The sequence below is a fragment of the Oncorhynchus gorbuscha genome, linkage group LG01 (genome assembly GCF_021184085.1).
Source record: "Oncorhynchus gorbuscha isolate QuinsamMale2020 ecotype Even-year linkage group LG01, OgorEven_v1.0, whole genome shotgun sequence".
Classification (NCBI taxonomy): Eukaryota; Metazoa; Chordata; class Actinopteri; order Salmoniformes; family Salmonidae; genus Oncorhynchus; species Oncorhynchus gorbuscha.
The window spans coordinates 85,512,077-85,528,822 of NC_060173.1; the positions used below are offsets into that span (position 1 = coordinate 85,512,077).

Sequence of the window (16,746 nt, forward strand, 5' to 3'; positions counted from 1 at the left end):
GACCATTAGTGTATATCATATGTCTTGGAGGTGCGTAAATATACGTATAATATCCCTCATATCACTCTGATGTCAGCCTGAACTGAACAAATCAACAACCTTGCTCTTTGTGAAGAAAAAAAGTATAATTTCATGCTTTGTTGTTATTGCCTTACCTGTGAATGTAGTCAAGGTAACAGCTCCAATTGTCTGCTTTGTGATGTGTGTCTGTATGATCTTGTTTTGAGCTCTCCTGGCCCTATAAAGAGCTGGTCCTTTATTACCACCCTCCCCTAAATCTCCCCTCCACTCCTATCATGTGCAGGTAAATTCCTAAACACATTTGTCCTCCATCTCAATATCTCTTCAGCAGCCCTCTATTTTTCTCCCTCTGCTTCCTGGTTTCCCAGACTGTACAGTAAAAAAACAGTATCCCTATCTCAATATGTAATAATTATCATGTTATACATCAACAACAGTCGCTGGCAGACTCTTTGTAACAGCGCATTTTGGTCACGTGTGTGGGGCCTTGCAGAATGAGTCTATAAAATGTACATAAAATGAAATAGTAAATGTTTATCCTGCTTGTCACAGAGGCAGGTGTATAACACCAGGCTACAGAATGGCAATTTAACTGTAAAGTGGTCATTGTTTTGTAATCCTGCAATTGTCAATTTCCTTTTGGTATTTTGAATGTGATTAAAGATTTAATGACAATGGACTTAGCCAAACCTGTTTTCTGGAATGAAAATGTATGTCAGACAGAAGTACAGTATTGGTTAGTATGATCCAATCCCACTAGGGATCAACCTCCTGATTCAGGTCACTACACAACAGGCGGACACTTGTCCAGTGTCTGATAGGACACTGGACAAGAGACTGAGGTCCAGTCTTAAAACAACCCAGTAGTCCCTCCCCTTCCGTGTTTATTAGTTTAGTTTACAGATAATTTAGCTCCTAAAGAAATTGCGAGCAAAAACAAGGAATTATGCTGCATGTATATCTTGATCTATCAGCCTGTCATTAATCTATCTATCACGTTTTGTTTTCGTGTGCTTTGATCTGCTACTTTATTTATTGCAGCTTTACATTTTGTAATCAGTCTCTTATCCATTTTAGTGGCCTTACAAGAAAAGGTAGTAAATATGGTAAAAATACTGGAATAGCTGTTGATTAATGTTTCCCTGTGGTCAGAGGGAATGGTTGTGGGTAATGGCAATGGGGTTTCCTGTCAACCCCTCCATCATGTGTGTGTGTGTGTTGAGCTAACAGCAGCAGGGTCCTCTCTCAACACAGCAGCTGCACAGACAGTGGCTTGGAAACAGGTGCCACAGCAGTGTGTGTGTGTGTGAATGCACCTACATGTTAAATGTATAACTGTATGTACTTGTCTGTGTGAATGTGAGTGGTGAGACACATAATACCCATGATCTAGGGGAGCAGAGACACAGTAGCCCATCCAGCTGTCCCTCTCTGATCCCCTGTGTGTGTGTGTGTGTGTGTGTGTGTGTGTGTGTGTGTGTGTGTGTGTGTGTGTGTGTGTGTGTGTGTGTGTGTGTGTGTGTGTGTGTGTGTGTGTGTGTGTGTGTGTGTGTGTGTGTGTGTGTGTGTGTGTGTGTGTGTGTGGAGCCTATTGACCTCCCCAAAGCCACCTCTGTCTATAGGACAGAACAATGGCAGTGTGTTTTCTTGACTCCATCAGTGTGTGTGAATGCGCCAGCAGAGGAGGTTGGTGGCATGCTCATTTGGGAGGATGGGCTTGTGGTATTGGCTGGAGAAGAATTTGTGGAATGGTATCAAACACATGTTTTCCGTGTGGTTGATGCCATTCCAATTGCGCCGTTCCGGCCATTATTAAGAGCCATCCGCAACTCAGCAGCCTCCTGTAATGTCCAGTGACTGTCACGACTTCCGCCGAAGTTGGTCCCTCTTCTTGTTTGGGCGGCGTTCGGCGATTGACGTCACTGACCTTCTAGCCATCGCAGATCCACTTTTCATTTTCCATTGGTTTTGCCTTGTCTTCCATCACACCTGGTTCCAATTCCATCAATAAAATGTTGTGTATTTAACCCTCTGTCCCCCCCCCCATGTTCTTGTCCGTAATTGTTTGTTGTAGTGGTTATGCACGGTATGCTGGTATGTACCGCGTTTTGTTTGACCCATTTATTTTATTGTTCTGTTGGTTTATGGTTATTAAACACAACGGTTGTAAATCAGTTTCTACTCTCCTGTGCCTGACTTCTCTGCCGCCAGTAGCATCGCATTACAGCGACTGTCAAACCAACACCTTAACTGTTACGCCAAGAGGTCCAAACCCCCCACCTAGACCTTGGTTCAAGTCCCGAAAGGGGCTACACCTGAATTCGCTACAATATACTTGATTGATTTCATTGACTCTCCCCTTTAACTGCCCCTAATTGACACATTTCTAGCTACAACTTCCGACAACTTCCGAGTCCGTTGGAGAGCATCAGGTTGAGTAAAGTGAGGTGTAGTAGAATTACTGATCTACAAATAGCATTCCCTGCCAAATAATAGTTTTTGTGCGAAGAACATTCTCAGAGTCTACCCTGGGTCAGGCCTCCCCAGCCAAAAACACGCGCACAACCAGACATTAATTGGTTGATTGGAGACAGCTTGTCTCAATTAAATAACATTTCCTAGGATTTTCTACCTGCAGCAACACTAGTGGATAACGCTGGAAATACCGGTAAAAGAAAAGTGGCTCAAAAAGTACCTAAAAAGCATGGCCCTACTTATAACAACCACACATTTTGAAATAAAAACATAAAAATATCTACATTTGCAAAAACAGTGCTGTAGCCTAGATTGTACGATGAGCATAAACAGAAATATGAATGCTGTAGCCTAGTTTGTACGATGAGCATAAACAGAAATATGAATGTTGTAGCCTAGATTGTACGATGAGCATAAACAGAAATATGAATGTTGTAGCCTAGATTGTACGATGAGCATAAACAGAAATATGAATGCTGTAGCCTAGTTTGTACGATGAGCATAAACAGAAATATGAATGCTGTAGCCTTGTTTGTACGATGAGCATAAACAGAAATATGAATGTTGTAGCCTAGATTGTACAATGAGCATAAACAGAAATATGAATGTTGTAGCCTAGATTGTACGATGAGCATAAACAGAAATATGAATGTTGTAGCCTAGATTGTACGATGAGCATAAACAGAAATATGAATGTTATCATAACTTAGAACTTGTTACTTGTTACTTCAACAAGACAACAAGTACACCTTTGTCACAAATTGATAGAGAAAAGATGTTTGCTACAAATTGGTAGAAAATTACAAATTGATCATCACTATTTTGACTACTATAGTCTATATCTAACATACATGATAGTAGCAATGACACATTAAAGCTGCAATATGTCACTTTTTGGGCGACCCAACCAAATTCACATAGAAATGTGTGTTACAGTTCTGGCATTCATATTGAAAGAAAGTCTCAGAAGCAGTAGTTCTGTACTATGTGCTATTTCTATACCTTCCATTCGTACGTTTTGTTTTGCATCTTTAATTTCGGTTTTGTACACCAGCTTCAAACAGCTGAAAACACAATATTTTTGGTTATGGAAAATATATTTCACAGCAGTTTAGTAGAGCGTACAGTGATTCTCTACACTATGCTTGCTTGTTTTGTCACATAAACTGAAATTAGGCTAACTATTAGAATTTTTGCAACAAGGAAATGGTGGATTTCTGCATAGTGCATCTTTAAGTCCCACAACTTTTAGATAACTTTGTGTGTTTGCTGGGTGGTGTATTTAACGGTATATACATTGGCCCATTATTCGTTAATAACGTTGTACATAACCGTTTACTGCCTACACACACTGAAGAGGTAAAATCCTCTTCGAGGACAAAACGTTTGTCTACTATAGCCAAAATCACAGACGCGTGTGTCGTGGTGAGCGCGCGCCTGAGTATCTCCGCTCGATGAAATGGTCTCCATCGGGAGCGCGCACATAGAAAACTTCAAGAACTTCTGAACGTCTGGAAGTGTTTCAGTCTTGTCTGGAGCGAACGTTCTCAGACACTCAAATATCTTTCTAGGTTATTTAAATTCACTGGACACTGTTTACTCGTTAGGAAGAACTATGGACCGCATGGGGATTTTGTCTCTTATCTTCCTCGTCTTGTTGCAGAGTAAGTAGATGGAGATGCAGACTTTTATTTGTTTTATCTTGGCCCAATGGGTATTTTGTCTGAAAATACAGTGGTGGAAAAAGTACCCAATTTTCATATTTGAGTAAAAGTCAAGATACCTTAATATACATTTATTCAAGTAAAAATGTAAGTCATCCAGTAAAATACTAATTAAGAAAAAATCTAAAAGTATTTGTTTTTAAATATACTTAAGTATCTAAAGTAAATGTGATTGCTAAAATATTCGTAAGTATCAAAAGTAAAAGTATAAATCATTATATAAAGCAAACCATACCGCACAATACATTTTTTTAATGGATTGCCAGGGGCACACAATTTACAAACGAAGCATGTGTGTTTAGTGAGTCCACCAGATCAGAGGCAGTAGGGATGACCGAGATGTTCTCTTGATAAATGTGTGAATGGACCATTTTCCTGTCCTACTATGCATTCAAAATGTAACAAGTACTTTTGGGTGTCAGGGAAAATGTAACAAGTAAAATGTACATTCTTTTCTTTAGGAATGTAGTGAAGTAAAAATAAAAGTTGTAAAAAATATAAATAGTAAAGTACAGAGACCCCCCACAACTACTTAAGTATTTTTACTTAAGTACTTTATACCACTATGAAAATATGAATTCAAGGGGAGTCAATGAGCTGTCATGCACACTGCAACCTTCATAGATATGACTAATACAGGATATTTGTATTCAATACCATACAGGCTATATGGTATTGATGTTTGATGATTTTCAATCTATTTTACATTTATTTTAACAGGTTAGTCTCAATGAGATGAACAGTCTCTTTTACAAGAGAGACCTGGTCAAAATAGGAACACACAAAGTTTCAGACACATTTACAACACAGAGCACTACAGTTTAAACACATACATTTACACATTAAGCAGCAAGAGGGTTTGGGGAACTGGGGTGCAAATGTGGGTCAAAACATTGACAGCCTCCCACTTCATTTTCCATCATAGTGTTTACCATAGCTTTGCCTCTCACGCTGTATGTGTGTGTGTAAGCTATATACATTTACATTTTACATTTAAGTCATTTAGCAGACGCTCTTATCCAGAGCGACTTACAAATTGGATATATATATATGCATTGCGTGAATTGTATGTTCTTGTGTATGTGTCCCTGAGACTAAGCACACTTTAAACAGTTCGATTTGGTGAAGTGTGTGTAATGTGTTTCGGGATTGCACCTGCATGTTTGGCGTTTTAGGCTGGGTTTCTGTACAGCACTTTGAGATATCAGCTGATGTAAGAATGGCTTTATACATACATTTGATTTGATTTGATTGGGCTGGGATTGGGCTGGGAGTAGGTTGGGGTTGGGAAGAGTGGGACGGGAATCATACAGATCTTCTATTTACCTTAGACCCTCTGATGCTGTCCAAGCCCAGAGACCCAGAGACTGATGAAAGGCCAGATCTCTGAGGGGCTCCAGGGTTCTGGAGAGCCAACCTCTCTGATGCCTGGTGTAGGCAGGCAATGGTCCTGTTTAATGTTGTCAATAGCCCCTCCATGACCCAGCTGCTAATTGGCCAGAGATGCAATCAGTTGCTATCTGGAAGGGTTACAGACTGTCTGTCGTGTTTGAGGTTGTTCTTCCAAACAGCCATGGGAATCGTTATCACTGTTCACTGGTCCAAAGAAATCTGATGTAATATCAGCAATTACAGTTAGGTTAGATGACTGATGTGTGTGTGTGTGTGTGAGGTAGAGAGAGAGAGAGAGAGAGAGAGAGAGTTAAAAACCCTATGTTGGTGTAGAGTTACTGTGATACAGAGGGGCTTTGTATAGAGGGGACCCCCCCCCCCCCACAAACACAGAGTCAAAAATATTAAGGACAGTGATAGTGGATGACCAGCAGCCGTCTCCATCTACTGTCTGCGTGTGTATGCACTCACTACTGTAAGTCACTCTGGATGAGAGCATCTGCTGAATTACTCAAATGTAAAATGTGTGTGTCTGAAAGAGAGAGAGTAAACAAATCATCTCCCAGAAAATGTTTTCCTGTGTTGATATTTGCGTGTTGTTTCAGTATGTGTGTATTCCTATGTTAGTTTAAGTGTGTGTGCAGGTTAATCAGGTCATGTAGAGATCAGTGGTAGGCCATCCATCACCTCCATTCCTCCTACACATGACATTCCTACTGGTAACACCAGGCACCAGGGCATATCTATTCTGTGGGTTTACACCGCCTCGCTCTGTGTGTGTGTACATGTGTTAGTGAGTGTGTATAGTAAGTGAATGAGTGTTTTCACTGTGTGTGTGTGTGTGTCTCTTTGTCTGTCTGTGTCTGGACTTGTGTCTGCTCTTTCTCAAACAAATACCTTCTGAAATACCCCCCTCAGCCCAATCTGGACTGTGTAGTACAAAATCTCAGTTCAGTTCATGTTTACATAAAGTTTTTGTATTTAATTTAGAATGTTAGAAGTTAGAAACATTGCTACAAATAGTTAATGTTGAGTGCTGCTGTGTGTATTATTTACTCTTGAATCACCTCTCTCTCTCTCTCTCTCTCTCTCTCTCTCTCTCTCTCTCTCTCACTGTCTCACTGTCTCACTGTCTCACTGTCTCAGGTCCTGCCTCCCTCTCTCTGACAGTGAGCACCAGTAAGGCCAGAGTGGTGGTCCATGAGAACACAGGTATGAGAGGAGAAGTTAGATGATGAAGAGAAGGGGAGGGGATGAATTGTGAGAGTTCATGAATTGTGTGAGTTCATGAACTGTTTGTTCACTGTTTTTGTCTCTCTCTCTGAATTTCTCGGTCTCTGTCAGATGCTGTGCTGTCCTGTCAGTTCAAGACAGAGAAGGAGACTAACCCTCGTATCGAGTGGAAGAAGAAAGGGAAGGACATCACCTTTGTTTATTTTGATGGCAAATTCAGCGGTGACCACTAGACCTCCCTCTCTCCCTTCCTCCTCGCCTCTCTTTCTTCAACCCTTTTCCTGATTCTACTCTACTGCACCGCTCCACCTCTCCTCCGTCTCTCTTATCTCTTCCCCTCTAACACCATCTCTTACTACATTCCTCCCCCTCTTGTTGTTTTTTCTTCTTTCCTCTCTCTACACTTTTTCTCTCATCTTTGTAACCCTTGACACCTGTGGTATCCCAGGATCCTTTGCAGGTCGGGCCAACATCGAGGGTGCGACAGTGACGCTGCACGCCGTTACCCAGAAGGACTCTGGGCTGTACCGCTGTGAGGTCAGTGCTCCAGCAGACCACACCAACCTGGGAGAGATTAACGTCACCCTCAGCGTACTGGGTGAGAGTGTGCGTGTGGATGTGTGTGTGAGAGAGAGATTGAGGGTGTCTGTGTATTTGTACTGAGGGGCCTTTGTGCTGTCGTTAGTAATCCTATCCTCCTCCCCCAGTTCCCCCCCACACCCCGTCCTGTGAGGTGCCCAGCTCAGTTTTGTCTGGGGCAGGGGTAGAGCTCCACTGTAAGGATAAACTCAGTGTACCCCCTCCTACCTACATCTGGTACAAAGACAACAAGGCGCTGAGCACCACACACACAACTGACACCACCTTTAGCATGGACACTGACAAGGGAACACTGGTGAGTAACATGTAATGGAGGTGGTTCACGTGCCTGATCAAAGGCACGTTAATGACGTTTTCTCACCCTGCATACTCTCTTTCTGTCCTCACCGATTCTCGACTCTCTCTGTGTGTCTCCGGAGCAGAAGTTCAAGAGTGTGTCCAAGGCTGACTCAGGCCAGTATCGTTGCGAGGCATCCAACAGTGTGGGGGCGCCAAAGAGCTGTGTGGCCCATCACATGAAGGTCATAGAATGTATGTACAATCCAGTGTGTGTGTGTGTGTTTTATAATGTTTGTGGAAATTTGAACCCTTTCTGTCTTTTTTCTTCCTTTTTTTCACCCTCTCTCTCTTTTCCAATCATCAATCATGCTTATCTTTCTTGCATTTCCCTGTTCACTCTCGGCCCCTATCCCATCTCTTCGCCTTGGCCTCTGTGCCCCCTCTTTCAGATCAGTTGAGTATGACGACACTGATAGCCGGAGCTGTAGGTCTCTTCCTGCTCGTTGTCATGTGCTGCCTGGGTGTGTGCCTCCGTCATCGACGGGGCTGCTGCAAAAAGCGTGAGCACTTACCACTACTGACTGAGCTTGTGACTGACTGATGACATTAACAATATGTTCTAACTGTCCTGTTCTTCATGTTTGCCAACAGAGGAGCAGAAAGGGAGAAGGTTCGTGTTTCAGACAACCATTCTGGCAACTTATCATTGTGTTTTTCATTAGTTCATTTCATTGGCTCTTTACAGAAAAAAAAGAAAAACAATTCATAGTGGTGTTTGTATTTTTTCTTTTAGCACCAACTCCTACAATCCACCTCCTCCTCCCACCAGAAACGTGAGTGTGTTCCCAACCCTAGTTTTTCTGCTATCAGTATAGGCTTGGTAGAGAAGTTGTCATGTTTTACATTGGACTGGTCTTTGAGCAGTTGTTGACCACACCACCGTGTTGATAAGACTGAGTTGTTGATAATACCAACAGGTCTAGTGAACTAATGGATACTCTTTCCCTTTCTGCAGCCCAAGAACTACAAGCACACCCAGTCCTTCATGATTTAAGGGTTTCCTTTGTGAAACTCAAATCAAAGCTTGAAGCAGTGATCTCACACAAAGTCCCCCTCCAACACACACACACACACACACACACACACACACACACACACACACACACACACACACACACACACACACACACACACACACACACACACACACACACACACACACACACACACACACACACACACACACACACACACACACACACACACACACACACACACACACACGGTGGATTGTTCAACATACATATTTTAGCTTGTTTACACCGCCTAGTGGCCAAAGGATGATGCACAATGATATATTTGTCACACAAAAACTGTCACTTGCTGTGTGTACTCTTCTCTTTTGTGCTTTGTAGAACATTCTGCTGTTTATGGCTGTATTGAGAAGCAACGATGTGTATTATTATTGTTGTTTTACAGAGATGCTTTTATAATTATGTTTTTAAAGTATTTGTTTGCGGCTTTGGATGTAGCCTACAAGGTCTTTGTGTGATGAAGGATATGTGATGTTTGTGTGATGAAGGATATGTGATGTTTGTGTGATGAAGGATATGTGCTCTTTGAACAGGTGTCTGCATGCACTGACCATTTTTAGATAGCTAGTTTTTAATTAAAGTTATTTTACCACATGATGCCTTCTATTTGACAAAATGGTAAGTTTGGCCATGAACCTCATACTGATTCTATTCAGTTTTAAAATGTTGTATAATTTACAAGGAACAAAGAGGTAGGTAGGTACTAAGTAGTCGGCTGAAAAAAATTAACATTTGTTTGAATGTTCAAGCTGTTATCAGGCACAGACTTTCCTCCAGTTGTTTTTTACATGATTGAACCACCAGGTGGCGGTACAGTGTAGGATATTTATCTGGGGCAGACTGCACAAAGACCTTAGCAAAGATTGTCAACTTGTATACAGTATAACAGTATCTATTAGTGATCTACAAACTACGGCACTATTGTTCATTTTGTTATTTTATTGTTGTTCTGCTGCCTCTACATGTGGGGGTCTTGAACTGTTTTTCTGAGCATTAATTCAAATATTTGGAATAGTTTGTGTGTGTCTCCGCTGCCGTAAACTTGTTGGTACACATGCACTTGTGTGTGAATGTGGTCTTGTCACAGTGTGTGTGAGGCTGGTCTTGCCACTGAATGTGTGAATGTGGTCTTGCTACTGTGTGTGGAAGATGATGGCTGACAGCCAGAAGCCTGAAACAAAGTCTCCTTAAAGAAGCCCTTGCCCTGTCTCTCTGTGCTTGCCTCTGTCAGCTAGCCTTTAGCCATGCATCACATCACACTGAGAAAACAGACTTTAACTAAGGAAAAAAAACAGGAAGCATCACAATAGAGTGGGGCCCAGGCTCCTGGGACATCACATCTGGAAAGTATTCAGCAAGGTGAAGCATTGCATCTAGAAATGTAATGAATAGTGCTGACATGATCCCCAGTTTAATTCTGCATGACATAATATAATATCAGGGCCCAGATTCACAAAACACTTTTTAAGCAAAAATGTAAGGAGCTTCTTAAGAAAAAATAAGTTCATAAGATAGTTTGCTAAGTGCAATTCCTCAACAATATCTTAATATTTAATGATTTTCTTACGAACTTCTCAAATATCTTCTCACAAATCTTCTTAAGAGGGTTGTTGCTAGGCAACCGTTTTATCTAGTTAGCAATGGCAATCACGTTGGCATATTTCTTGAGATTGCTGTTCTAAAACATGTTCTTGGGTTAAAAATAATCAATACTGAAACTTTCAGATGAAGTTTGAGAGTGAATTAAACAATCGCTTTCATGAGCTTTATCTCTCAGTTTAAGACAAGGGTTTAGCTGTCTTGGAATTAACAACATTTCCAAGAACTTTATTTTCAAGGATCTAATTTCTTCTTAACTTTTTGCTTAAGGAGAAACCTTTTTTGAGGAATAGACACTTTGCTTAAGTTTCTACTTGTCTATAGTTAAGGAAAAAATGGCAGTTTAGAATACATTTCTTATTAAGAAGGTTTTGTGAATCTGGGCCCTGCTCTACAAAACGTTGCTCCCTTCTGAACAGGCAGGTGGCATAAGACACAACTTCTGACACACCCCTCTGGGGAAATATCACAGTTCCTCCTTTCATTTTCATACCTAACACACACACACGCACACACACATGGTTTATGACCGTATGCAATGCAATGAATTGTTTCCAATATGAGTTTTCTCCACTTACGGTATTGCATGATATGTTTCCACAGAGCACATTAGAGTCTCTAGGCAGCTGGAGTTTGGCATAGACGAGGTGATGGAATGGAGGTGTGTTTGTACTGGCAGGGGATCACAGGTTGTCCTCAAACACGTGCATGTGTGTCCATATGAATGCATGTAGGGGTTCAATCAGGCTGTGTTCCGGCAGTTCCAAAACCAGGCACCTACACTCTTAGAAAAAAGGGTTCCAAAAGGGTTATTCAGCTGTCCCCATAGGAGAACCCCTTTTGGTTCCAGGGAGAACGTCCAAAAGGATTTTACCTGGAACTACAGGTGATAATGCTCATTGCTAAATAGCACAGTTGCCTGATAATATGGACCAATATGTTATTGGGCTCATTTCTGCAGGGGAATGATGTTCTAGATGTCAGCATCATTTTATTTTCACTAATTTTGGAGTAGAATGTCTTTTTAAATACTCACTAGACCTGACCCCAAAGTCATTCTCCTCACACACACACACACACACACATATTATGTGTGTCTCACCACACACTCACTCACACACACACACACACACACACCACTCATTTAACATGTAGGTGCATTCACACACACACACACACACACACACACACACACACACACACACACACACACACACACACACACACACACACACACACACACACACACACTCTTGGCCGTACTTATAAATACACTCATAATTCCTGTAATCTTCATTAGTGCTGTGGTCCTTCAGTGCTGAGTGTGTTCTTGGGTTTCTCAACTCGTAACCCCCTCTCCTCTCTCACCCCCACTCTCCCTCTCTCAGGGGTAGCTATGGGAATGTTCCCCTGTGTGTGAGGGTACAATGAAAGACCCTCTGTGTTCCTCTCAGAAACATGACTGCCCCCCCCATGTCCCCTCATCTCCCCATAACCCCTACCCCCCATCATTCACCTCATTCTCAACCCCGTATCCTCACCTCCTCATCATCATCATCATCTGGGGTGGCAGGGTAGCCTAGTGGTTAGAGCATTGGACTAGTAACCTAAAGGTTGCAAGTTCAAATCCCTAAGCTGACAAGGTAAAAATCTGTTGTTCTTCCCCTGAACAAGGCAGTGAACCCATCGTTTCTAGAACGTCATTGAAAATAATAATTTGTTCTTAACTTACTTGCCAAGTTAAATAAAGGTCAAATCTCTTGATTACCTCATACTCTCAGCTTTACTTCCTCATGCCTTAAAAGGGATTCTTAGGGATTTTGGCAATCCAGCTCTAATGTCTAATGTCCCCAGAGACAGATCAACTCGTACCATTTCTATGTCTCTGTGTCCAGTATGAAGGAAGTTAGAGAGAGGTAGTTTCACGAACTAGTGTTAGCACAATGCCTGGAAGTCTATGGGTATCTGCTAGCATGCTATACCCATCGACTTCCAGGCATTGCGCTATCTGCTAGCATGCTATACCCATCGACTTCCAGGCATTGCGCTATCTGCTAGCATGCTATACCCATCGACTTCCAGGCATTGCGCTATCTGCTAGCATGCTATACCCATCGACTTCCAGTCATTGCGCTAACGCAACTTCCTTCAAACTGCACACAGAGACATAAAAATGGTATCCACAAGTTAATCTGCCTCTGGGGAAGTACTGTAGGTAAAGGCCCTCATTGCCAAAATCCCATAGTATCCCTTTAAGCCACTTCTAAGCATTTTGGAAAGGAATGGATAGCTATAATAGCTCATAGTTCCAGTTAGAGCTCTTTAACCCCAAGGCTGTTCCCTGGTCCCACTCCTCCCAGGCTGAAAGTAGTGGAGTGAGAAATAGCAACATTAAAACATTTAAACCCTGCTAGACGACAGGCCATCAGAGCCCCATTAAAACTGCATTAACAGGATCTCTCATACTGCCAGGAGAGTTCCTACTACTACACTGTGTGTGTGTGTGTGCGTATGTGTGCATATGTGTGCGCGAGCGTTTGTGTGTGTCAAATCAAATCTACGTTTTTTAAAATCACGTGAACAGGATACAGCCGGTGTAAACAGTACAGTGAAATGCTTTTTCACACAATGCAATAATACTAGGTCAGATGATAAAACACACATGACAATAGATTAATACATACATGAATATATACACTATATACAGGGTCAATATCAGTCCCAAAATCAATGGCAAGGATATTGGTGAAAGTTAAGGTGGCTACAGTGCCTTAAGAAAGTATTCAGACCCCTGGACCTTTTCCAAATATTGTTACATTACAGCCTTATTCTAAAATTGATTAAAATAGTTTTCCCCCCTCATCAATACCCCATAATGACAAAGCAAAAACAGGGCTTTAGATGTTTTGCTAATTTATAAAATAAAAATATCACATTTACTTCTTGGGTATTTGGGGAGTTTCTCCTATTCTTCTTTGCAGATCCTCTCAAGCTCTGTCAGTTCGGATGGAGAGCGTCGCTGCACAGCTATTTTCAGGTCTCTCCAGAGAAGTTTGATCGGGTTCAAGTAAGGACTCTGGCTGGGCCACTCAAGGACATTCAGAGACTTGTCCCGAAGCCACTCTTGCATGGTCTTGGCTATGTGCTTAGGGTCGTTGTCCTGTTGGAAGGGGAATACTCGCCACAGTCTGAGGTCCTGAGCGCTCTGGAGCAGGTTTTCATCAAGGATCTCTGTGCTTTGTTCTGTTAATTTTCCCCTCGATCCTGACTAGTCTCCCAGTCCCTGCCGCTGAAAAACACCCCCACAGTATTATGCTGCAACCACCATGCTTCACCGTAGGGATGATGCCAGGTTTCCTCCAGACGTGACGCTTAGCATTCAGGCCAAAGAGTTCAATCTGGGTTTCATCAGACCAGAGAATCTTGTTTCTCATGGTCTGAGAGTCTTAAGGTGCCTTTTGGCAAACTCCAAGCGGGCTGTCATGTGCCTGTTAGTGGGGAGTGGCTTCCGTTAGGACACTCTACCATAAAGGCCTGATTGGTGGAGAGCTGCAGAGATGGTTGTCCTTCTGGAAGTTTCTTCCATCTCCACAGAGGAACTCTGGAGCTCTGTCAGAGTGACCATCAGGTTCTTGGTCACCTCCCTGACCAAGGCCCTTCTCCTCCGATTGCTCAGTTTGGCAGGGTGGCCAGCTCTAGGAAGAGTCTTGGTGGTTCCAAACATCTTCCATTTAAGAATGATGGAGACCACTGTGTTCTTGGGGACCTTCAATGCTGCAGACATTTTTTGGCTTTGTGATTATGGGGTATTGTTTGTAGATTGCAGAGTTTTTTTGTATTTAATACATTTTAGAATAAGGCACGTAACAAAATGTGTAAAAAGTTAAGGGGTCTGAATACTTTCTGAAGGCACTGTATGTGCGTGTAATCAGGGTTTAAAGTGACTCCGCAGCTTCCAATTGGCTCATTCGTCCCCTCTCCTCTCCCATGTAACTATTCCCCAGTTTGTTGCTGTAAATGAGAACATGTTCTCAGTCAACTTGCCTGGTAAAATAAGGGTTAAATAAATATAATAAATAGTAGCAGCAACGTACATGGGGATAGCGTGTGAGCGTCAGTATGTGAGTATGCCAGTGTGTGAGGGTGCGACAGTGTCTGGGTGTTTGGACAGAGTTTATGAGTGTGCATAGAGTCAGTGCAGATAGTCTGTGGTTGTAGGTAGTCAGCCATTGATGAGAATTTCTGATTTGTGTCAGCAGGTGTATAAGTGGTGAAGTCAGGTGCAGGAGAGTAGCGTGATGTAAACAGGCGCACTTTTATTTTAGTTCCAAAATGAGAGCACTACATAAATCAAACGCGCTCAAAACCCGGAACATAACAAAAGTAAAGCGCGTAATAAGACACCACAATAACATTTACACACAAAACACGATGGGAAACAGAGGGTTAAATACACGTAGATTGATTGGGGAAATGAAAACCAGGTGTGTATGAAAACAAGACAAGACAAATGGAGCGGCGATGGCTAGAAAGCCGGTGACATCGATCGCCGAACGCCGCCCGAACAAGGAGAGGAGACGCCCGAACAAGGAGAGGAGACGCCCGAACAAGGAGAGGAGACGCCCGAACAAGGAGAGGAGACGCCCGAACAAGGAGAGGAGACGCCCGAACATGGAGAGGAGACGCCCGAACAAGGAGAGGAGACGCCCGAACATGGAGAGGAGACGCCCGAACAAGGAGAGGAGACGCCCGAACAAGGAGAGGAGACGCCCGAACAAGGAGAGGAGACGCCCGAACAAGGAGAGGAGACGCCCGAACAAGGAGAGGAGACGCCCGAACAAGGAGAGGAGACGCCCGAACAAGGAGAGGAGACGCCCTAACAAGGAGAGGAGACGCCCGAACAAGGAGAGGAGACGACTTCGGTGGAAGTCGTGACAATTTGACCGTTTCACAAACCTGTTTGACAATTTTTTCTCAGTATCTGTTCTCAGCTTTGGTTTCGATTACCATTTAGAAAGCAGACGCTTTCTATCCAAAACAACTTGCAGTCATGCATGCATACATTTTGCACATGTGGGTAATCGAACCCACTATCCTGGCATTGCAAGCTTCATGCTCTACCACCCGAGCTACCACTGTACAGTATCAGTCTGAAAGAGCCACTGAACACACTGATTGGCAAGTTTTTTCCTATTGTTCATTCGAGAATTTAGATTTCAGTCTTAGAGGTCTGTTTCCTGACTGATTTTGCATTTGGTTATTTAGCTCATGTTGTTATTCCCACGAGAAGCCTATTTCAGTTCCTCAAAATCCCCAGAATGAATCTAAGAAAACTCAAGAAATCTGTAATACATTTTGACGTTTTGGCCGAGGATGTTTCAGTTGCACAATTATACATCTAACTAAGGTGTAAAAGAATTTGCAACGTTTTGTCTTATGTGAACAGTCAGAGCTGCTGGAATAGAGAGCAATCACTGCAGCTGTTCACCCCATGTTAGTGGGCAAACATGGACATTGTCAAATCAAAACCTCCACATTTACCCAGATGATCCAAACTCCATTTTATACGAGACTGACTTTATGACCAAAATGATACTATTTACACTTTGTAGTCAATGTTGACACTAGAACAACTGTTTCTGACTCATATTGGTGCCACATAGGACGTTTTCAAAGGGATTTGTTGCTTTGTTGCTTTTTAAAAGGCAGTCACTCTTTAAATGACAAATACATGCTAGCTAGTTACAATGGGAACAGAGAGTTCGTCTGTTACTTCTAATGACTGTAATAGAATCTTCTGAGAGGGGCCTTTTTCTGAAACATTATCAATAGGACCAGGCAGAATAAAGACCAGGAAAAACTCTATTTTGTTGTTCAAAAGAGAACAATGATATTCTGGCCTCTGACTCAGCACTGTGGACCATGTTTGAGTTCAGTTCAGGGGAGTGGAGTGTGTGTGTGTGTGTGTGTGTACAGGGTATTTAATGCTGCAGTGCCTCTGAGTCATAACTCCTGCTCCGTTGCGCCTGATCAGAAAACACACACAAACCATCTCCCCAGCTGCCGATATGGAGCTCAGCTAACATATTGATCCAGGCGTCCCAAACGAATCATTACAAGCTTCACCCACGGCTGGGCCTGTATATGAAGACTTACGACACAGTCGGATTTGAGATGAAAAACCATGTGGTGAGACAGTGTGCGCACGTGTGTGGCAACGTGTTAAAAATGAATTCCCCTTCATTTGGAATAATATTTGAAAAGCTAATCTTGAAAATAAAGTTGAACAGATGACAGAAATGCCTATGCCAACCTCTGACCAGCAGTGT

The 16,746-nt window shown here is 42.5% G+C and overlaps 1 protein-coding gene across 1 annotated transcript; it reads left to right on the top strand.

Moving 5' to 3' along the window:
- Positions 1 to 3,999: 3,999 nt before the first annotated feature.
- On the top strand, positions 4,000 to 9,412 carry LOC124021611 (junctional adhesion molecule 2A-like). Its single transcript, XM_046336779.1, has 10 exons — positions 4,000 to 4,160; positions 6,759 to 6,824; positions 6,957 to 7,067; positions 7,294 to 7,443; positions 7,553 to 7,740; positions 7,868 to 7,976; positions 8,174 to 8,284; positions 8,376 to 8,394; positions 8,518 to 8,557; positions 8,740 to 9,412. The coding sequence occupies exons 1-10, from the start codon at positions 4,112 to 4,114 to the stop codon at positions 8,776 to 8,778; spliced, it is 882 nt and encodes a 293-aa protein (XP_046192735.1). The 5' UTR covers positions 4,000 to 4,111; the 3' UTR covers positions 8,779 to 9,412.
- The last annotated feature ends 7,334 nt before the right edge of the window (positions 9,413 to 16,746 follow it).